Source organism: Bombus huntii, chromosome 17 (genome assembly GCF_024542735.1).
Source record: "Bombus huntii isolate Logan2020A chromosome 17, iyBomHunt1.1, whole genome shotgun sequence".
Lineage (NCBI taxonomy): Eukaryota > Metazoa > Arthropoda > Insecta > Hymenoptera > Apidae > Bombus > Bombus huntii.
Genome location: NC_066254.1, coordinates 398,468 through 422,297, shown reverse-complemented (window position 1 = coordinate 422,297; position 23,830 = coordinate 398,468). Strand labels below are relative to the sequence as shown.

The window sequence follows — 23,830 nt, the reverse complement described above, 5'->3', positions numbered from 1 at the left end:
CTCAAACATGGCATTAAGCTATTCACATCGATAGCAGTTTTCACCACGCACGAAAGGACTTTCCAAAGGGATAACTGTTCCGACTTGGCCAGGAAGGTGAAAATGTTCAACGACAGCGATATGGTCAAACTAGACTTACGGGACATGAATTGAGAGAAGTATGTTGAAGTTTACCTGATGGGAATTAAGAAATTTGTTCTAAAACAAGAGTTTCAGTCAACAGCCCGTCAACGATTAGCAAGGTACGTATAAAAGTATCTTCGAATAAAAAAATAGGAACTAATATAAATACATATATTGTTGGTTATTTCAGGTTGTACTGGATACATCAGATCACCAAAATATCCGGTATAATAATTTTGTTATGGATAATACTATGTTTTGTATACTGACTACTTGAACGTTACTTTTTTATTTTTGAACCAAAGACAATATGAATACAATTTATGAGGAAGGGATTTATCATTCTTTTCACTTTGTTTTTTCATTCGTCTCCTTTCTAAATAAATCCATTTATGACATTGTTTATTTTTTCTATAAAATTTTAATAAGAATGTAGGTATTTATACGCACATGATTTCAGAGCTGTAAGTAATTCATCTGCTTACTGAATATGAACATTTTTCCATTATAATGTCAACATTATGTGGCGGATGAAAAGAGAGTTTGTGTTTCGTCCCGGGACTACCGGTGGACTCGTCGGTAAGGCTATGCCCGGTAGTCCCTGCCTTAAACGTAGAGGGAGTCTCGCTAGGTGCGGTATTTGTATCAATCGTCCGTATATTCGACCGCTAGCAAGTTAGACAGACTCGTTGTCGTCGTAGCCCTCTAGTGTTGGCGGTTGGTACCAGCGGATCGCCCGGGAGGTGTTGCGCCGCGTTGATGCCTCGACCTGTCGGCGTCCTATTGATACCGATCCGCCACAATTATAATGACAAAAACTTCTTTCATTCTCCAACATACAAATGTTACGAGATAGTTATTCGTTAACAATAATAATTTACCATTGAAAAGTCTACTGAGAAATAAACAATGATGATAGAAAATAAATATATTTTAAAATAAAATAATTCTAAAGTAAAGCTTTTCTAAGAATCCTTCATTAGTTCTAAAGGCTCACTTTGATTCTCAAGTTGTTTACTCACAAACCTTGTCGTTTTTTGACCAGTCGGCGTTAAAATATATGGTACAATCAACGAAATAGAGACTAAATGTAATATTCATGCTGAATAAAATATTATTTCACATAATAAGTAGTAGGTAGGTTTCTATTTAAGTTAGATATAAATAGGATGTAGGATTTTATTTCATGTGTATGTATGTGAATATCGCAATATAAATGATCAATGATTTGTACAGAAATTGTGTGTGATTCATAGAAGACAGCGTATTGCCACATTTATTAACAGCTCATAAATTTGTAATGCGTACGTGGTTTTTCTGTGAATATTGCTATTTTTGTTACGATTTATCTCGGAACAGTTCGGCCACCGCAGTGCGTGTGTGATTTTCCTACGATGTGTAAACTTGCAAAAAAATTGTTTACATATATATTTGTTTATTAATTATTTATGAAGGCGAAGGTTCAGAGGAAATACTAATCCTCTCAATTCGAAAACACCCTGGAGCAGTTTACGATATGACGTTACGGATTTTAATGAGCACACAGATTTGATTTTCAATCTATGATTTTTCTTAAAAAACGTCTCGCAGGATGATTTACGTCTGCGAATCCCGTAATCTGCTTCTCTACGACTTGTAAGCTACTAACCATGCATCGTTCATTTGGAATCGTTCTGCACTATGCTCGAGCTGACATATTTTCGTTCGTGTAAGGAAATGAAGCCAAGCACAGGGATATATGGTTCGCAAACTACTCCTTCCACTCCTTAAATTGGCGTTATTCACAATATGTTTTCAGCAACTAAGTGAAAAACTTGGCGATCCAGAACTTAATATTACGGCATTTAAATCCATATCAAAAATTAAATCGACCATGTGTTCCTAAAAACAAAATTAAATATCGCCTTTACTCATGTATATTCGTTAAAGTGTTTACATAGTATATTTTAAATCGATCATCGGCGAATGTGAGACAAAACTTATAATTTTAACAAATTTTGCCATCGGATGCTACTTATGATGCAACTACGCTTTTGTGCCATATAACCAATGCAGTAACATCCTCGATCAAGATATATCAGGGTTATGATTCGCGAAAGACTGCATGCGATAATTTTAATTTTGATTTAATCAAGAATGGAATTATGTGCCTGCATCGATAACAAGTGCATTATATTTGCGATTTTTACGTTCGTGACTCCATAACAAATTGTATTAAAGTTAATGCACAGGCGTAAACTCAATCTATTGCATATATGATTGCTTGCGGCCTACCTCATTGTTGACCAGTTCGCCAATTTTTTAATTAAACATTTGTGTTCTTGCGGACAGAACGCAGACCTGCTCCTCATGGACCACCTCGTTCTTCAGGTTCCACAATATTGGACTTCGAATGTAATAAAATTAAAAATGCGATATATAGCAATATGCATATATAATGGCATTGGTTTGTAGTAATCAGATTAGTAAAAATATGAATGTACAAAAATCGTAATCCTTATTAGTTCTAATAAACATTCTCGAACGATAGCATCCACGGCCACTACTATTATCAAATCATCAGTGAAAATGCTTGTACCGTTGATCGTCGGCGACACTGATTTCGGTCGTCTGCGTAATAAATACAAAATGAAATATCGGAATATAAATAGGATATTTACATTAATTAGAACCCATATATATACATGTCGTAGCATTGATAATAAAAATGCAATTTTTTTTGTCATATGTATTGCTGCCATAATCTCTCAAATGAACATGACTAGCGTAATTTCTTCAAACAATTTTGAATACTTGTGATTAACAAGAGAGGTTTCTTTCAATACGCTGGACATCGTGAAATTTGTATTAACAAATTTTTATCTGCATTTAACTGCTTGCGAAATAATCTCTTAGGCATTAGCATTAGGCATATCGCAGCTAAAAAAGATACGAGTCTAATATTATGCGCCGCCTTTCAAATCTACAAAGTTTCAGAATCTAACCGATCTCCACCGTTTCTTGTTAGTGGGAAGTTTCCATTTGATTTTATGGCTTCAAACTGTCGTGAAAATATTTTTCCGTTCTCCTAAAAAAACCTCCTTTAAATGATTTCTTGATGAAATATGGTGACTCGATATTTTTCGTTTCAGGTGGTCCCATATATTTTCAATAATGTTTGTACTATAAAGCTATTTTTAAGTGTTTCCAAATATGATACAAAATTAACGATCGTGTATTAGCATTGTGTTGCATATCATTGTATATCGTTTATTATCGTGCTTTGGATAGTTACCTTGTATCAGGACGAAATTGCCGTCCAAATTCATTTTTTATGCATTGATGCAGATTATTCTTAAAAATATTTATATACTTTTTATCCTATGAACCGCGAACTGTTCGAATATATATTACACATACATTTTTATCATTAGCTAGATTCTTATTAATATTTTCAGAACAGGAATATGTAACAGGAATTTTTTCCTAAATTACTTTGGAGACCTGTAAGAATATATACACATTATTCATTTGCAAAAAATTTCTTACTTAACGATATTCTACCATAATTTTAATTTTTGTCACAGTTAGTTGTTGTATGAATATCTTTTACACTGACTGTGTGGTATTTCTTTTCAATACCACCACAATAGATCGTTCGTATGAGATGCAATTAGCAATTCAAACATTTTCACCTTCATCTTAATCAGTAAAAACTTATACGTAATGAAAATATCATTAAAATGTAAACGTAGAAGCAATCTATGATAAAAACTCAACTGCTGTCAATTTTTCACGCCTTAAGATGATTCAAAGGTATTTCTACTTTGGTTTTGGAAGTAAAAATGTTAATCGTATCATTAATGCATGACATTATCCAGTTTCAGTAAGAGGGTGATGTTATTAAAGGTATGTGTATCTTGAGGTGTTTCACGCCGAAATTCATTAAAGCCCTGTGACACACGTGTCGGTATCTACTATCGTGAAGTCGCGTTGTTGTTCGATCTTCGGTAAAGAACACAGACTGGAAATAGCAACAAGTAACATGCGATCGTAGATTCCTTGACATTGTATATTTAATTGTGTCTTCTATTAATTGTCAATTATCATTATCAATACAATATATATCAAAAATATCATCGGATCATTAATCACTACAATAATTTAAATGATGTTATTGAATTCTCGAACATTTATTTTGTTATCGCCTTCTTTACAAATTTCTCGTTGATTATATCTGCACCACAACTTACTACATTTTTAATCACGCAACGAATCTCATTCGCGATAGCAGGCTTATTGTAAGTAGATGATAATCCTTCTTCTGCTATTACGATAGGCGTTATGACATTTGCGTGTTTCGTCGCAATCATCACTTGTCGACATCATAAGTATTGGCCCTCGCCCTTCCTTCAGATTTATGCCTTCCACAGAATTCACAGGGATGAGAGATAAACAAATAGATATTATAGGAAAGTAGATACAAAAGAAAACACATAACAACCGATGAAAAGAAACACTAGGCCGCTCATTGTTCTACCACACACTTGATTGATATCGGCTATAAACACATGCGTGCGGTTCAGTGTGTAGGTGCAGAGTCCATTAAAAGTAACCTATGCTAATTAAAATGCCGAGCGATACGATTAAGAATATATTGATGTGGATTTACCGTCACACGCAGTAAAGATAGACTTGTTCGTCCGCTTCGCGGAGTGACGCGTTCGTGGTAGAATGCGCCAACGAGAGTCGTAAATTCTCGTTACTTAAATGATACTTGAGGAATTTAAGAGCCTTGATTATAAAAAATGCTAAAATTTATGACAGATCTTAGGATTATTGCAGGTCCGACTAAGGATGCTGAGACATCTGGTGATTATCTTGACCGATGGATGGAATAAGGTTTACGTGGAGTATGGTTTACGAAAAAGCTGCTTTTTTCCATAAACAAGGTCACCCATGAACCATGTTGGTAGGAGGCTTCCTCCTCCTATCTTCATTCATTAACGCTGGCCATAACCAATGGGTATCGCGGATCGTTACACTCAATTTTCATAACGAAAAGTGTGAACAACGAATCCGCTTCCTTCGTTCAAAAAATACCCACACACCGAGCTTTCCTCCGTAATTACATGAGAGCGGAGGTTCAGTTATCTCTCAGTTCTAACAGACTCATCACTTCAAGATTTCTTCGACGACAACATATCTATCAGGACTCGAGCTCTGTTTTCAGATCAGTCATCACCTCTACACTGATTCTCTCATCTAAGAGTAATCCATTTATTCTTCACTGACATCTTACGCATCGGCGTTACTATCTTGTGTAAAGTTGTTGGAAATACACAGTTTATAACCCCGTTAATCGCAGCGTTATACCACCTCAACCACCCCTATTATTTCAACGGAAATCAGGGGATCGATCTGTTCGCGGCGTCGATTATTACAATCGTAACGGGAATTTACAACTCCCGTTGACGAGTTTCCTCTCGAGCGCGTCTCCCCGCAACAGGTCGAAAATACAGCTAATAATGAAAAATGGTAATATAGATATTTATATGCATATCATGTAGATAACGTTAGATTACGTTTATATTTATACATGTATTATATTTTATATTTTATTAATTACTTTGCAATTTACATTTATGACGTAAAAGTTTAGTTGTATTCCGAGTAGAAATCGGAGAACTAAGTTTATGTTACCGTAGAATTAAATGCTAGTTTTATGAAAGGATATGTACGTTTAAAAAGATATCGTATCCTGCAACCGTGAAAACATCAAACAAGACGCAAACATTTTTTAATTTATTTGGAAGGAAAACAAACTGTGTTCTTTATATCGTTGTATATAGTACGTTGTATATTTTACCGTGGTTCTGTAGGAGAGTAAAAGATTTCTATGTAGTCATGGCGGTTGAACCAAGCGAGTGTCACAGAGCCATAAATTTGCGATAGGAAATCCAAGGGGATCTAACGAACATCCCGCAGACCATCGAAACGACAACGTAGAGTGTGTTCCAGTGTCAGAAAACAGTAACAGCATGGCGATCTCTGACCTGGGCTTGGGCGACACCCCCGGCGACACCCCCTCTATAAGAGCCAAACCTATGGTATATAAACCTTGCTAAAATCAGCTCTCGACAGTCTCTGTTTTAACACTCTGAACCGGCACTCTGTTGGATTCGTACAATCAGTTTTACTACTGTGTCTAAAGTTCAATTCGTTACCTTATTTGTGAAACGGTCGAACTGCGACGCAAGGAATCACCGGTGATCTGTCAGTTTCGTGATTTCTTGTGTCTCCTACGTGACAAGAGCGCCATCTGACCACTATCTTGAATATACAAAGCGGGACATTTAAATGGCAACCATATAGTACCTCTATCATTTTTGATTTTATAGAAAAAATTTTCCGTATAAAGTTAATTGCAATAATTAAAAGTATATTATAATATAGATATACATATTTACATAATTATTCTGTGTGTATCAAAACTATTTTATTTATATATGTCTGGTTATCGTTAGAATTTAGGGCGCGTAACAGATCTTCTTTTGAATTAGACATTGTTTTGTACAACAAAGATTATATTTACAGGTACAAAAATGACTTTTACAAAGTTTAACGAACAACCGTGGTGTTTAAACACGCAAGATGCAATTGATAATGTTCTTGGGTTCGATAACGAATCCACGGTCAAGGATAACTCTTTACTAAGCGTAGAATACTTTTAAGCACAAAATACTATTGCTGGGACGCTCGGTATAAACTGCTCGATGTGTAACTTTCCAAGGCGATCGCACGAATCGCACGCCAGACTGATGAAAACTTTCCACTCTTTACAATTGCGTTCGTTTGTTTTATACTCATTAGAAGCATCGAGAAAGTTCCAATCGCCGTTGCTAGGCAGTTTATGCCTGGAGTTTCATTATTAATAAAACGTGTGTCCCATTATATTGGGACCTCCGAGGTAAAATCACACGTGGCTAGGCCCGTTCTTGAGGCCGTATGTCAGCACAACCACATTTCCAGGGAGAACCATACAACCAATCCACACCTCCGTCAGGTAAAACGTCCATCTCCTGACCGTGGCTACGTTCGGCGATCAGTTGTGTCGCCTCGAGCCCAATCTCACTATCACAAACCTCGAACAATTACAATCAGATTGAATGACAACAATTGCTTAATTACTGCTGATAGAATCTAGGCTAAAGTATTAGAGGATTTTCCCAAAATTTCAAAGGAAAGGCTCCGGTTTCCTTTCATCTCCGACATATAAATAGTTAGATATATCATGTGTAATGTTAGTAAGTTTGTCATTGAGTGTTTTTCTCTTTTCCTAAAAATAAGGAAATCGCTTTCAGATGGATGGAAGCCTAAAATAAAAAAATTAACATTCAAAATGGTATTCACGGTCATAATATATGAGTATTTGTTTGTTCTATGTATTTGTAATGGTTCAATTAATTACATTTCTGTAGCTCGTATAAGCTCTATACATTTCTCCATGCTGAAAATACAAAGAAAAATCAGCTTATTTAGCAAATTGTCAATTATTGATATTAATATATGCTACTAGTACTATTGTATATTATATAATATAATATATTCACTCTATCTAAAATTTCTTTTTCACCAGTGAAAACAGTCCCAATACAATTACAACTAATGTAATTAACACATCGATAGAAAGTGATGCAGATACATCTTCTGAGCAATCTAGCTCAGAATCACAAAAATTTACTCTAATTAATTTTGTGTAATGTGTAGTAAAGTATCTACTTTAAATAAATAAAGATATTTATTCTAAAGAAATTAGGGCGTTATAAAATTTGACATTTTCACAACGTTTTCATACTATTATAACCTATCAATAAACAGAAAAAAAAAGTTTTCTTAATGATTTGTATTTTTTTCAAATGTCAAACGAAAGATACAAACGATTTAAACGAATAACTGAAGAAAAGGAGTAAAGAAAACAAAACGCTGAAATAAAATTAAATCGATTAGAAAGAGGAACATCTCAAATTACAAAACATAATCAAAGAAAATGTACGTAATATTTTGAAAAGGATATTCATTCAAAAACAAATAGATGTTCTAATAGATTTTTTTTTATTTATTTGTTAAAATTACAATCAATTCTCGCATTGAGAGTTTTCAGTAATGTTCTAATAAATGATAAAAAAAAAGAGTCAAGTAGAGTGTGGCAACCATGTGTACTGCCATAATATTGAGCACCGTGAATCCAGAAGCCTATCACGTTTTGAGAAAGAATCATTATCCATTTCCAGCTTTATCAACGCTTAGAAAATGGGCTATTCAGGTGATAGTTCACCAAGGCATTCTATCCAACGTTTTATTTCTCATGAAACGAAAAGCATCAGTTGTTTCAGCCACGTATACATTTCTCAGAGGATGGAAATACACAAAAGGAACACACAAATTCGCAAAACTGTGAGACTTGTTATTCTCGGAGGTCTGTTAGATAATTAAAAGATAATTATTTTCTATCATTACGATAAATTTCTGGTCAAGGATAGAGTAAACGACGCATTGTTGTCGCATTTACCTGTGATTTGCACCAAGTAATAGTAAAGTTTTAATGAATCAGTGCCTGGGCAGAGAAATTCCAAAAGCCTTGTTCCGTACATTCATCTGGTAACGATGTATAATTGTTACGCCACAGGCTGTATTTCTAACCGTCGCTCGCGGTCCTACAGAGTCGCAGGCAGATCGTCTTATCTGCCCTACGGAACATATACAATGTATCTACGAGCGCATAGTTGTCACCAAGCAGCGAGATCTATAAACGTCAATTTTGGTCCGTTACTTTTCCACATAAGAAGGTGGCATACGTGATAATAGGCGCGAACGGTGGCGTGACTCGAACGTAGTGGGTGTCACGTAATTTTTAGGGTTGGTTGGTGAAAATAAAATATAGTTGAGTCGTAACACAACTATTAACTTTGTTTTAATCAACCTTTATTGTGAATTCAGCAATCACAATGTAACACGAACTGAATTAACATAAATCACAATTCACTCCAACCACGTTATGTAAGACTTAGTTACAACAATACATTAAGTACGCGACTTATAATGGTAGAGACCGATATAGATATGTTGACTATTCTAAGGATACAGAATAAGTGAAGTTTTACTGACGATACTGTGTCTGAGGAAAGCCAGGGGTGGGTGTGTCTAAGGACACGGGACTATCGGATTTGTTGATGACAATTTTGGTTAAGGAAGTGAGGGCAGTAGACACCGTCTCCGATTGGATAATAAGACGATTGGTGGACCAGGAAGGGTTTTAGCCGCCCTCGCGAGAAAATTGCTAACGGAACATACCAGATGTGGAGAAAACCAACTTTCTAAGCTAACACGTTGTAGACAATAAACGTAAAGGGAAATCTAAGACAGGAAATACTCGCTTGGTCCGAAGGACCTTAACTATGAAAATGCCAAGGCCCCTGGTGGGCACTTAAGACTATTGAGGGTGCGCACCAAGGATATGCAGACATCTGGGTGACATCCTGTCCGTGGTGTGTGGCCTGGTCTCTGATGTGAATTGACGTTACATGGGGGTCGTCTCCCAGAGAAGACAAAAAAATGATCGAAGAGCAATCAGTGCCTTCTGAAGAGTCAAACATTATACATCGAGAGATCTTTTTTTTTTTATTATTTATTTGTTGAAATTACAATCAATTCTCGCGTTGAGAATTTTCAGTAATTTTTCTGGCGTGGCGCAGTGACATGGCTGTTTATTTACAATAAGTTAATACTTATTATAGATAGGTATAATTTATAAGTATTATAAGTAAGTGCATATGCTTAATTTGGATAATTAAATGAATCTAACGTTTAGGTCTAGCGGGTAGTGCCTCTTCAGCCTGCGAATCTGGTCCGTCGTATCGAGTAGTCCAGTAATTAGGGGGTTTCGGTGTTTGTTGATTCTTTTGCTATATCTGTCGCTATATTTTGCTATTTCCTCTTTGACGGTGGGTATCTTGAGGTCGCGGTGTATTGTTTCATTGGTTACATACCAAGGTGCGTCAATTAGGGATCTTAGCGTTTTCGATTGAAAGCGTTGGAGTATTTCAATGTTGGAGTTACTTGCTGTTCCCCATAGTTGGATTCCGTAGGTCCAGACAGGTTTTATTACGGTCTTGTAGAGGGTAATTTTATTCTGTATATTTAGTTTGGAGCGTCAGCCCGTGAGCCAATAGAGTTTTTTTAGTTTGTCCTTTAGTTACTTCCTTTTATCTGAGATGTGTGTCTTCCACGTTAGTCTCCTGTCCAGGGTCATGCCCAGGTATCGGACTGTGTCCCTGCTAGGAACTGTTGCATTGTTGATGGTGACCTGGGGGCAGGTTTGTTTTCGGAGCGTGAAGGTTACATGTGAGGATTTCTTTTCGTTGACTTTGAAGCCCCATTTGTGAAACCACTTTTCCATGGAGTCGAGACTTCGCTGGAGAGTGGATGAGGCTATTACCGGGTCTGCGTGGGTAGCTAATAGCGCTGTGTCGTCTGCAAATGTCGCTATTGTTATATCTGTTAAGGAAATTCGAGGATTTGGGAATACAAATTATTTACTATATTTCCCACACAACAGTTATACATCTATATTACTCTCTGAAGAACGTCTTGCACGCACGCTGGTCGCCAACCGACTATCCTAGATTCTTCTAACATCTGGCAACAGTCTTTTGTCTCCACTAAGACCTTGACGCCCTCTAACCCTTACACACACACTCTCATGTACAGTGTAAATGTATCACTTCCCTAACACGCCTCCTTACATTTATACTGTACACTTAATTTTATTTACATACTTGTTGAATTAACAAAATATTTAACATTTATCGCTTTATTTACATTTCTCTTATTTTACATTCATCCATGACCTAAACCTTTCAAATTTCTCTCTACACAGTGCCTTCGTAAAAATATCCGCAGTGTTTTCTTCTGTACTTACTTTTATTATGTTTATCTTATTTTCCTTTACGTACTCGTGAACGTAGTGGTAATGAACTTCAATGTGTTTAGAATTTTTTGTAAAAGTTCCGTATTTTGCTATACTCATTACTCCAGAGTTATCCTCATAGATTTTTACAGGGTTATCGTCTACATTTACATCGAAGATTTTCATTAGTTCTCTGATAGTCATTACTTCGCTCACCGCTTCCGATAGAGCAACATACTCTGCATACGTCGAGGCTTTTGTCACACACCTTTGTTTTTTAGACTTCCATCCAATTACATTTCCATACAATCTAATTACATACCCAGAAGTCGATTTCCTATCTATATGATCTCCTGCCCAATCAGCGTCCACATAACAATCTATCGTTTCGCACTTTTCATTTCTTTTATAATGCAGCCCTAAATCTCTAGTCCGGTACAAATATTTCAATATTCGCAAGGCATATTTAAAATGTGTCTCGTTACAACAATCTTGAAATCTACTCAGATAATTCACACTATAACTTATATCGGGTCTGGTATTTGCACTAATATACAGCAATGCGCCAATTAAATTCTTGTATCCAATGTCCTCTCTATTTATCTCAGCTTTTTCAATTTTTAAGTTGGTCTCCATAGGTGTACAGTACAATTTGCTATTATGTAATTTATATTTGTTTGCTAATGATTCTATGTATTTCTTTTGGCTTAATCCCATTTCATTTTTTAAATAATCATACTCTATATTTATTCCAAGATATTCTTTTACTTCACCTAAATCTTTCATTTCAAATTTATCAGTTAATAATCTTTTTACACTTTGTATCTTCCCTTTGTTTTTACTACAAATCAACAAATCGTCTACGTATATTAACAAATAAACAACATTTTCTCCCTCTCCATAAGTATATAGGCACAGCTCTATATTGTTCTTTTTAAAACCTAATCTCGTCACATACTTATCAAAACACTCATACCAGTCCCTCGGACTATTTCTAATTCTTGTCGCTTTAGCCACGAGATCCAGTTCCACACAATAACGCTGCAAGAAGGCTTCCTCTTTCCCAAGACTGGCTACAGTTCGAATGTTCGAGATTGCCTCTATGGCGATTCTCGTCGCGGCCTCCATCTTCTTCTTTTCTTGCAGACCTTGGCCGCTCATCACTCTCGCCTCGAAGAAGACTGCACCCAGCACCAAAGGTATCGAGACGACGGATACTAACGTCATCTTCCAGGTATAATACATGGATAATCCGATTCCAAGGACTAAAGTCGACAGAGCCTGAAGAATCGCACCGACACGTGTCCCCGTTGCACCCTGAACAGCACCGGCGTCTGTGGATAATCTGGCGCAAAGGGCACCCACGCTATTCGTATTCTCGTCGTACCAGCCCATTTCCTGTCGCAACATCGCGGTGAACGCCTTTTTTCTGATCCTCGCGGTCATACGCACACCGGCCAATCCGAACATATACATTTGTAGGAAGGTACCAAGGCCCGTAACAACTCCGACCACTAGGAAGAGAATCGAGAACTTGACACTCTCGTGGCGTACTTCTTCGTCATCCTGAAGACCCAATACAGAGTACACTTCACCGAAGAGAACAGCGAATGCTGGGAACGAGGCGCCCACCATGCCTGCTGCTAAACACCCGATCAAATTGTAAGGCCATTCCGGTTTATTGAGCCCGAATATCCTCATCATTGGCGCGTCGTACGGCTTCTCGTGTTCCTCCAGTTGATTCTCCGAGCACTCAGATGCGCCGGCTAACGACAACCGATGAGAGTGCATCGACAGAGTGGAGAATTGCCTCTTCAACGGTGGTTTCTGCTTCGGTATGGCTGCGGTGACCGTCTTTGCGGCTGATGCCGTCGCTTTCGCTCTAGCAGTGGCACTGGCGTCAGCAGAGACCAATCCGTAATCATGATTTTTCAAGGCGAGCAGTACCTCGTGCGTACCCTGTTCAACCACCTGACCCTCCTTTATAAACACTATCCTATCAGCATTTGTTATTGTCGACAGCCTGTGAGTGACGACGATCGTTGTTCTACCCTTTGACGCCGCGTCCAAAGCTCTTTGCACGCGGTGCAAAGCAGTGTTTTCGCTATGAACGTCCAGAGCAGACGTAGCTTCATCCAATAAAAGTATAGCCGGTCGTCTAACCAGAGCTCGAGCAATCGCGATCCTTTGTTTCTGTCCACCGGACATTTGCGATCCTCTCTCTCCCACGGGACTATCGTAGGCCTCGGGCAGTTTGCTGATGAAGTCGTGAGCGTTCGCTTCCTTCGCGGCTTTGATCATCTGCTCCTCGGTAATGCTGTCATTTCCGTATCGGATATTCTCCCGTATCGTTGTGTCAAAGAGCACCGGTTCCTGGCCGACCACGCCTATGTGCGAACGGAGCCATTGAACGTTCAACTTCGCCACGTCCACACCGTCCAGTAAAACCTGTCCCTTATGAGGATCGTAGAGACGTTGGATGAGCTGGAGACAAGTAGACTTGCCACAGCCGGACCCGCCGACGAGTGCCACGGTCTCGCCCCGATTGATCTTCAGATTCAAACCTTGCAACACCTTCACGTCCTTTCTAGCGGGATACTGGAAGTGTACGTTCTTGAACTCGATCTCACCATTGACGGATGGAAGCTTCTGACCATCCTTGCTCAAGCTATCGATCGTTGGCACGCGATCAAGCACTTGGAAAATCGCCGCGGCTGAACCACGCGCCACCGCGAACGCTTCGAGATGCGGCGATATCAGACCCATGTTCTGAGCGCCAGCTAGCACACCGAAGAACACGATCACCAACACTGCTGGTGTATACTCCTTCACATCCTTTGGCCTGTCCTCCAGGATCAGCTGAACTCCGTACCAAAACGCTATTGCGTAGCTGATGTATATGATGAACCACATCACGCCACCACCAACTCCGGACCACATTCCACGTCTTATTCCGGTTCTCTCGGCTGGTACTAGTTTCTCAGCGTATCTCTCCACTTCCTTTTCCTCTCCATTGAAGGCGATCACGGTCCTGATGGCGCCTAGTACTTCCTCGGCCACTCTACCGGCTTGCCCATAAGCGTTTTCGATAATTTACAAACTCTATTCGTTCCGTCCGCATATCCCTTTGGTTGATTTACATATACCTCCGAGCTTACTTCACCATTTAAAAAGGCAGTTTCTACATCCATTTGCTCAATTATTAATCCATTTTGACAACAATATGATAGCAATATCTTAAAGGTCTGATTACTCGCCACTGGAGAATATATGTCATCGGCTACGTTTCTTTGTTGAAATCCCCTTACCACTAATCTAGCCTTATACCTTTATCCCTAGCAAATTTATAAATTCGATTATTTAAATATTCTTTACCATTATCGCATCTTAATATTTTTAACCTCTTGCCCGTTAAATTTTCGGCTTCATTTACGAACTGTACGAAAGAATCAAAGACCTCATCTTTTGATTTTATACAATAGATCCTAGCTATGTTACTATAATCATCGATAAATGAAATGAAATATTTTTCTCCATTGAATCCGGTAGTCTTAAAGGGACCACATACGTCCGTATGAATAATTTCCATTATTTCCCTAGCCTTAGTTCGATTATTTTTGAAAGGTAAGTTATGCATTTTGCTTTCTATTCACATCCTACATTTCAAAAGTTCCTTTTCAAATTCATTCGGTATGCCAGTCACTAGCTGCTCTTTACCCAAAATCTCTAAATATTTAAAATTTACGTGTCCTAGCATCCTATGCCATCTTTCCTTTTTACTCATACCACTACGTTCGGCGCTGTTTACTAAGTGCTTCTTCCCTTTCAATATACTTTTTATTCTATATGTCCCATTCTCTTTGAACGCTACAGCTGTAAGTTTATTATCCTCATCTATTACTTTCGCAATATTTCCTTTGGAAATAATCGTATTCTTATTGTCTGTTAGTTTACCTAAACTAATCAAATTTGCGGACATTTCTTTCGCGTAAAATACTTTCCTCATATTTATTTCATTTTGTTTTCCGAATGCTTCAAAATAACTTATAACATTCCCAACTTTTGTCGCTTTTATCGGTCTATTATCGCCTAAATATATATTTACCGGTTCTTTTAGGTCGATAGATTTATCGAAATAATTTATATTATTAATTATGTGATCGGTACAACCGCTATCTAATAGCCACACTATTTCGTTCTTACTTATTTCATTCGTCTCACTGCTGTTTGCTGCGTGCGCCGTTGCTGTCCATATGCCTGCTCTTGAGTTTCCTCTGTTTCGACCACGTGTTGGCCCATGCCAATAGCCGTTACTGCTTCCCGCTTGGACGCCGTTTTGACACTCTCTCGCAAAGTGTCCTAATCTTCCACATCTGAAGCATCCTTCCTTTTTTGCAGAAAAGGCGTTGGTTTGCCTATCTCCTCGATTGGATTTATTTTTCTTCTCTGCTATCTCTATTTTATTTTTTACATACGCTACCGTTTGATCCTCTTCTTTCAATGCGTCTATTATGTCCGCTATGTAGCTGTATTCTTCGGGTAACGTATTCAGCATGTAATTCAGCTTTTCCCTCTCACTTACTTGTGCGCCCGCACTTTTTAATTCATTGATTAATTTTTCAAAGTCGTTAAAGAATGATGCTGAATCACTGTAGTTCTCCAGTCTTATGTTTTCCAATCTCCTTCTGCATACGATCTGCAGTGCCGTCGACTCTTTCAAGTACATTTCATCGAACCTTTTTATTATATCATACGCCGTTTTTCCTTCCCTAACATACTCCAATTGCCTGTTCGATATTGCACTATAAATTATATTAATTGCCTTCAAGTCCTTTTTGTCCCAGTCTTCATCGTCTCTTTCGTTCTTCATTCTAGTTGTAACAACCTCGCATTCCTTATATTTGAGAAACATCGTGATTCTTCGCTTCCACATTCCATAATCCTCACCATCGAATATAGGTATCATGGTTTCCGATCTCTCCATTTTAATTGATTCTTCTTTTTTTTCTTTTCTTACTCAAGCGTTCCTACGTGCTCGAAGTATATTTCTTTTTTTTTCTCTGAAAGTTTTTTTTTCTTTACTGAAAACTCACTCGCAAGATCGTAACCACGCACTAAATATCTTGCAAAACTAGTAACCACGCTCTGCTACCATGTTAAGGAAATTCGAGGATTTGGGAATACAAATTATTTACTATATTTCCCACACAACAGTTATACATCTATATTACTCTCTGAAGAACGTCTTGCACGCACGCTGGTCGCCAACCGACTATCCTAGATCCTTCTAACATCTGGCAACAGTCTTTTGTCTCCACTAAGACCTTGACGCCCTCTAACCCTTACACACACACTCTCATGTACAGTGTAAATGTATCACTTCCCTAACAATATCGTTTGATATAGGTAGGTCGGCAGTGTAGATGGAGTACAGTAGGGGTTCGAGGACACTACCTTGGGATATGCCGGCTTCTATTGGGAATGTTGCGGAAGTGGCGTCTAGGCATTTAACAATGAATTGTCTATTGGTTAGGTAAGATTTTAGGATGGAGTAGTAGGGGTGGGGTAGGATCTTTTTAAGTTTGTATAGTAGCCCTTCATGCTATACTTTATCGAATGCCTGTTGGATGTCTAGGAAAACCGCTGAGCAATATTTTTTCTTTTCGATTGTTTGGCTGATCGTATGAGTTAAGCGGTGGATTTGCTCTACTGTTGAATGATGTTTTCGGAAGCCGAATTGGTGATCTGGGAGTGTTTTCAAGTTCTCTAGGAGTGAAAGGAGTCGGTTCGTGAGCATCTCCTCGAATAGTTTGGACAGGCTAGGTAAAAGACTGATTGGGCGATAGGAGCTGGTTTCGTATATCTGTTTACCGGGTTTAGGGATGAGGGTAATCAATGAGATTTTCCAGGCCTTAGGATAGTATTCAAGTCGACGGATAGCATTAAAAATCGATGTGATGAGTGCTATCCCTTTTATGGGAAGTTCCTTGATTGCTTTATTGCCTATTAGGTCGTGTCCTGCTGCTCTCTTGGGATTTAGGCGACTGATTGTTTCTGTAGTCTCTGCAGAAGTGAAGGGTTCCATAGGAGGGGACATTTGGAAGGGGGTGTGCAGGTATTCAGTAACGTCCGCGGCGGCTTGGGGGGAATGGGGTTTGAATACTTTTGACAAGTGTTTTGCAAACAGGTCGGCTTTTTCTATGGGGCTTCGCGCCCATCCACCTTGCGGACGGCGGATAGGTGGGATTATTTGTGGGGGGCGTGTGAGTTTCCTGGAGGCCTTCCATAGTGAGTAGTTGGCGTCGGCTGTGGGGGATAAGCTGGCGAGGTATTTATGGAAACAATCGTTTTTATAGTTTCTTAAGGTTCTGGATAGCATTCTAGTTGCGTTGTTAAGTTTGCGTTTGTCCTCCGGTGTTCTATGGGTCTGCCATACTCTTCTTAGTCTACGTTTTTCTGCTATTTTTTTTTACTATGTATTGGGGATATTCTTGTTTGCTGTTAGATGGCTTTGTCGGTGTGGAGAGGCGGATTGCGTTTATTATGCTCGTGTTTAAGTATTCCGTGGCTGCTTCGATATCTTCCTTTGTTTTTAGTGGGGTGAAGGCTGAGGTTGAGTGTGTAAAGACTTCTCTGAAGAGCTGCCAGTTGGTGCGTTGGTTGTGAATGGAGCCATTAGGTGTATTCTCGATGATTGTTGAACTGACTGTTGCTATCACGGGAGAATGATCAGAGGAGAGATCAGCCGAGGAGTTGATCTGGACGTGTCTTGATGGGATATTTTTAGTTATGAAGAAGTCGAGAAGGTCGGGTATTTTGTTGGTGTCAGTGGGCCAGTATGTGGGTTCGTATGTGGTGAGGTAGTTGAGGTTGTTGTTTATTATGCTGTTTAAGAGGTTTTTGCCTCTTGCTGTAACCAGTCTGCTGCCCCATTGGATGTGCTTGGCGTTATAGTCTCCTCCAACTATGAATCCATTGCCCAGGGTGTCAAGGAAGTTATCAAAGTCTTCTTTGGCGATGGAGTGTCTGGGAGGGCAATATACTGCTGAGGTGGTGATTGAGCCATGACAGTCTTCTATTGCTACGTTTGTTGCTTGGAGGTAGTCTTTCTGGAATGATGGAAGTTCGTAGTGCTTAATACTTGCTTTGATTATTATTCCGGTGCCACCGTGTGCCTTTCCGCTGGGGTGTTGGGTATGGTAGAATTTGTAACCATTTATTTTCAGGTAGCTCTTGTCGGTGAAGTGGGTTTCCGATATGAGCATTACGTCGATTTGCTGGTGTTTTAAGAAGAGTTCTAGTTCAAGTTTGTGTTGCGCTAGACCGTTGGCGTTCCAGAGTGCTATGCGCCTTGATTTTATTTTGAGTCGGGGCGTGCTAATTTTTCCACGATGAGTGTTAATAGCGATAGCAAGTGATTTATTTGCTCCGATTGTTTCTCTATTAGCTTTTCAAGCCTTGAGGAGTTGTCTGTGTTAGGTGGGTTGGGGACACTGTTTTGGGGAAGGTTCCTTTGGCTGTTCGGGTTATTTTGGATGCCTTGTACTGCTTGGGCATAGGAGGTTGAGGTGGAGATGAATTTGGTAGGACTGGGTGTTTGGTTGGTTGAGGGGGTTGGGGTAGTCGTGAATTTCGGCGGGCTGGGTGTTTGGTTGGATACCTCTTTTGCTCTGAGCTTAGGGTACCTGTTCGTGTATAGTGTTTTATATGCTGGGCAGCCTTTGTAGTTGGCAGGGTGGTCCCCTTGGCAGTGGATGCATTTCGCTGGGGTTTCCGGTGATTTGGCGCACTGGTCAGTGGAGTGAGTGCCTGCGCATTTAACGCAGCGGAAAGTATGGTTGCAGTATTTCTGCGTATGACCGTACCTTTGGCACCTTTTGCACTGCACTATTTCTTTTTTCACGAGCGGTGGTTCGATCTTTACTATCGCGTTCATTATGCGACTGATGTTGTAGATTTCCTTATTGTTCGGCTTTTGTTTAATGTCTAGGAAGAATCAGGATAACGGGTCTTTCGAGACTCTATGCCTTATATTACTTACGTTGATGATTTCGTGGCCGAGTTTTGAGAGTTCGTATTTTAGTTCGTCTATGTCTGCTGAGTGGTGTATGTTTCGTAGGACCACCCGGAAAGGCCTTTCCTGTTTGAGTTGGTAGGTGTGGAAGTTGGCGTTCAGGGTCCTGAGTGTCTTGGTGAGTTTTCTGTAAGCTTCTGAGTTCGTCGGTAGTATTTTTACTTTGTTGTTGCTTATCTTAAGGTTATATTCCTCCTTGCTGATATCTCTCTCTAGGGACTTGATCATTGTCTGTATGTCAATGACGTCGTCCACAAATATTGGTGGGGGAGGGGGGATTCTCTGTGAGTGTTGGTTTGGTGGCGGTTCTACGATTTCCATGGCGTCGTTTGAGGATTCCAATACGGCGAACCTGTTGTGTGTGTTTATTTGCGTTGCTGTTTCTATTTTCCTTTTCTTTGTAGTGTTAGCGTCGTTAGTGCGGAGAGTTCTGCTACACTTCTGCCACGGAGGGGGGGGGGGGGGTAGCACGGGGTAGCTGCGAGTCTGCTCCGGAGAGCCTGGTCGCGGTTGCTGGGCCATCATCGAGCTAGTTAATTCGGAATGAACAACTAGTCGTGAGGCTGTGAGGCTAGTATTCGGGTTGGGGTTAGGTGCGTGGGATTTTCTTCTCCCTAAAGGGTAAGGGACACTTAGCTGTGTTCTCTTTCGACGGTTGGGCGACACGTGTTGTTTTCGAACTACGCTGGGCACTAGGGACACGTCTGCACGCTTCGGCACTCCACAGCGAACTGACATCGAGAGATCTGACGATTAAAATTAAAGTCGCATAATCTAACGAATTCATTGAGAGATATCGTAAAGTCGGGTCAACTTTCTGTAACATATTTACTGTATTCATTGTTAAACAATTTGTGGCATCATATTATTGTCAAATTTATTATTTTATATTAACCCGTTAAAACAGTATTAAATTCATTATACTACCTCTGTTATGTTAATCGAAACAGAGGAACGACTATTTCGCGGCGTCAATTAGCAGAATCGTAGCGAGAATTTACGCCTCTCGCTGACGCGTTTTCCTCGCGACCGCGTCTCTCCGCGAACGGTCGTAACAATAATTTTTCTTTCTAATGATGGACCTCATTTGTTAAAACTTACAGGAAATAACTCTTTAAGTCATGCTTTTTCCTAAATTTAGAACATATTAAACCTACCGTTGCAAATTTAACCGATTTAAATTTTATTTTCAAAATTACTCAATAGAACTTAGGTGCCTCTGACTCACATTAGACAAAAAATACCTATATAAAAAGGATTTTTTTCAAGACGACTGTCGGAGATCAATGTTATGCGGTAAGGAAGGTTTTTTGATTCAAGACAATAACCGTTGTTTGGTTTCAATAAAAAAAAAAATAGGATTATTTTAAATAACATTTCTCTTCAGAAATTGCTGCCGCATCCACAGAACAGTTTAATTCGTCCACTTTCAAAATGTATTTTATTCTAACAAATCTATTGACACAGGATTGCTGAGAGAATCTTTTTTTGGTACTTATGAAGTATGAGAGTGACGAATGATCAGCCATGATCTTTAAATTTTCGCCACAGATTAATATGGTACATGTCAGGCAAACATTCCGGTGATTCCGGTTATTGCTTAAAAGGGCAAACACCGAAAAAGCTGATGATTTGACCTTAATTGATTTAAGCGATAGATCAGATATAACGACAACCTACACTTTGGAATTTAACGAAGAAAATCTTTAGCTAGACCTTGACGAAGAAGTGATTCGATTTAATAACGAATTGAACGGGTTAGATTCCTTGAATCAAGAAACGGACAATATGTATAGGTTTCTACCTTGAAACAAGGAAAAACTTTATGCAAAGATTCAAATTCATTCTAAACCATAATAAATGTATTAATTGTAATATCATAAAAGAGTTTGATTAGAGATCGGTTGAAAATAGAAAAAACCGTGTACGTCGGCCTTCTGTGGTTCGTTTACATTTAAGAGCACCTATGTGACTAAAGTCACCTAGTTCTTGCAAAGATATGAGAAAAACAATAAACAACGTTAGAGCAGAAGGACGCTTTCGGGTTTGATGACCGAGACGTCAGAGTATGCGAATCGAAAAGTGAGGGTGTTGCGAGAGTCAGAGTTGATCGAGACATGGAAGAATAGAGTTGAGAGAGTTGATCGAGTTATCAGTGTTGTAGAGTTGTTAGAGTTGCTAGTGAGTGAATGAGAGAGAGAGAGAGAGAGAGAAAGAGAGAGAGAGAGAGAGAAAGAGAGGGAGAGAGAGAGAGAGAGAGAGGGAGGGAGAGAGAGAGAGAGAGGGAGGGAGAGAGAGAGAGAAATTCGTTGTGACGAGAGTTGCCAAATAACTGTAAAGTTATTTGAGATAGATACGAGTATCGCATCTAGTTTCAGTTAAACAAACATCGTTTTCTGTCCAATTAATACCTGTATATTCAATTCAATAAATTGTAAGTAATCGGGAAAAAATATAATTTAAGATCTAACTGAAAAAATGTATTGTTAATATTGTATAATTGAATACATCTTTTTTCTAAACGACATGTATGCAAAAAATTATTATTGATGCAAAATAATAATTTATATTTCATTGCTAAGTGAAAATTATATACCTTTGTGCTTTTTATGTCAATTATTGTTATAACAAAATTTTGTTATTAACAAACAAATTGTAGACGTCATTCACTAGATCCGTAAACAATAATAGGAGATATTGTTGAAAATGAAGCTGTTGCTTACATAGCTGTTTATATAGACGATAGGTTTCGTGTTATATGCAACTTTTTAAACGATTATGCTAAAAATGATCATTTCTTCTCAGACGGACCTTTCTCTTTTCTTTTTACGTGCAGGAAATCTTCATAGGCATTACGCGTCCTCGCGGGGGAGGACACAGGGTAGTGACCATCAGCAGCCCTTCTTCTTCAACATGATCCCTAGAACCGCCGGCAGCGAGAGATCAGCCTCTATCTCCACGATAGCACAGCGGCGTGGCACAAGCCACTCCATGCAATGCCCGAAGAATCGCCTAGTCGCCTCCTTCCGTATACGATGCAAGTACTCATCGAAGCATCCGTGTCCGGTGAGCACCTGCATAACCTTGGACGTCAAGGGAAACCCGCCGCCGTCCAACCAAACCTTCTAGTTTGGCAGAACGGCCTCGATGACACTAAGCCCGGGCGCACTTTCTTATCCCCCCCCCCCTCCCCGTCGCTACAAACAACCGACCCAGACCAATTACCGAGCAAGTGATGCTCCCCTAATTCCGGTCCAAAAAATGGCGACCGGGTTGTCCTAGACATCCGCGCCTTGAAACTCGTCGGGTATGTAGTATGGCTCAGTAGCTACCGCCAGATCGACCCCCTGCTCCACCAGGCTCTGAAACTGATTCCATCTTCTCTCGTTTTCCTGCCTGTGCTAGTCTGCGGGATGTCTTCTCTCCTAAATTTCATAATGCACTTTGATATTCTTTCACAGTGTGGTATCGTTCGATTATAAGTTTATTTAGTCATAACTGATAATGTAAATATTTAATTAATTTTAACACCACTAATTTAGTGTATTTTATTATATACTGTGCTTTATGAAAGCAGAAAGGGTAGCGCAATTAATTGGGAACAATTCTAGGTAAACAATAACTGATGATAAGAACAAAGAGAGAAAAGAAAAAAGAAAACGCGTTGCTAAAGTCAGGAAGGGAGATCTTCCCGTTCGGTCACGTAGCGATGTTCTTCACAGAGAGGAGATCCCCTTATTCGGTTGGTTAAGTGTTGACTCTGCCATCTTCTGAGGCACGGCGACCTTATCGGGGGTATTCCTAATGACCCTGCCATGCTCTCGGTCAGGAGCGAGGCCTTTTCTCGAGCTCCCACCCGACCAGCGATTTCCAGGATCAGAATTTATCTCCCTCCGAAACGTCGACATATTTCGACGCACAACAACGTAATACATAAATATGTTATCAGCAACGTTATCAGTACGAATCACGTACAAGTTGTAAATATGAAAAGTCGATATTTTGAACTGTAAGAGTGAAAGTATTCTATGATAAAGGAATAATATAGGAAATATTTGCAGTGATTCATTTGAAAAATTACATAATGTTTATGAATGTCTTTTTTATAGAATTTAAATATGAACCAATACATTAAAAATCAGAACGTTTTCGAGGGATCAGTGACATCGGCTGAAGGTACAGCTGTGAGCAGAGATGATAAGAATTTTGTATTAATTTAATGTTGACAGTTTGCAAACAAGTAGACTTCATAAGATCATCTTCGCCGTTTAATTATAAATCACATTGAAAGCGTAAACACGACGGTACAATCCTTCACGAATATAAAGATTATGTTAAACAGAACAAGAAATCTAATGAAATTAAGGAAATTTCGTATATTGCTTTAGTTACACATTTCTCCTCATAAGTAACAATGAGCAAAGAGGCAAAGGAACGGTCATTAGAGGAACGACGCAACGCATATATATCACGAATATGTTGTTCACTGAATGGCAGCCTTATCAACTGTCGATGACCTTCGACTTATTTTTGGAAACGTTAGAATCAAAGAGCATGGAAACGCAATTAAGATGATGAGTCATAGAAACATAGCTAGTGATAATAAGTGTAATAGAAGAAGGAGTTTCCTCGGTGTCATTGTACACTGTTTAGGTTGAATTGCATTCCATCTGATATTCTTGGTC

The 23,830-nt window shown here is 39.1% G+C and overlaps 2 protein-coding genes across 4 annotated transcripts in view; both read right to left on the bottom strand.

Annotated features, from left to right (window-relative positions):
- The window catches only part of LOC126874980 (putative fatty acyl-CoA reductase CG5065), a 672,215-nt gene that overhangs the window by 489,638 nt on the left and 158,747 nt on the right, over positions 1-23,830 (bottom strand). The window contains exon 1 of one of the 3 annotated variants that reach the window (XM_050637552.1): positions 10,217-10,227. The exons of the other annotated variants lie outside the window; for them this stretch is intronic. The gene's annotated coding sequence lies outside the window, so the exon portion shown is untranslated. Of the gene's footprint in view, positions 1-10,216; positions 10,228-23,830 lie in introns of those variants that run through there. 3 annotated transcript variants of the gene reach the window in all.
- On the bottom strand, positions 10,963-14,155 carry LOC126875126 (multidrug resistance protein homolog 49-like; the record flags this gene model as incomplete). Its single annotated transcript, XM_050637850.1, has 1 exon — positions 10,963-14,155. A coding segment is annotated over one exon (3,165 nt), but the record flags the coding sequence as incomplete, so codon positions are not given.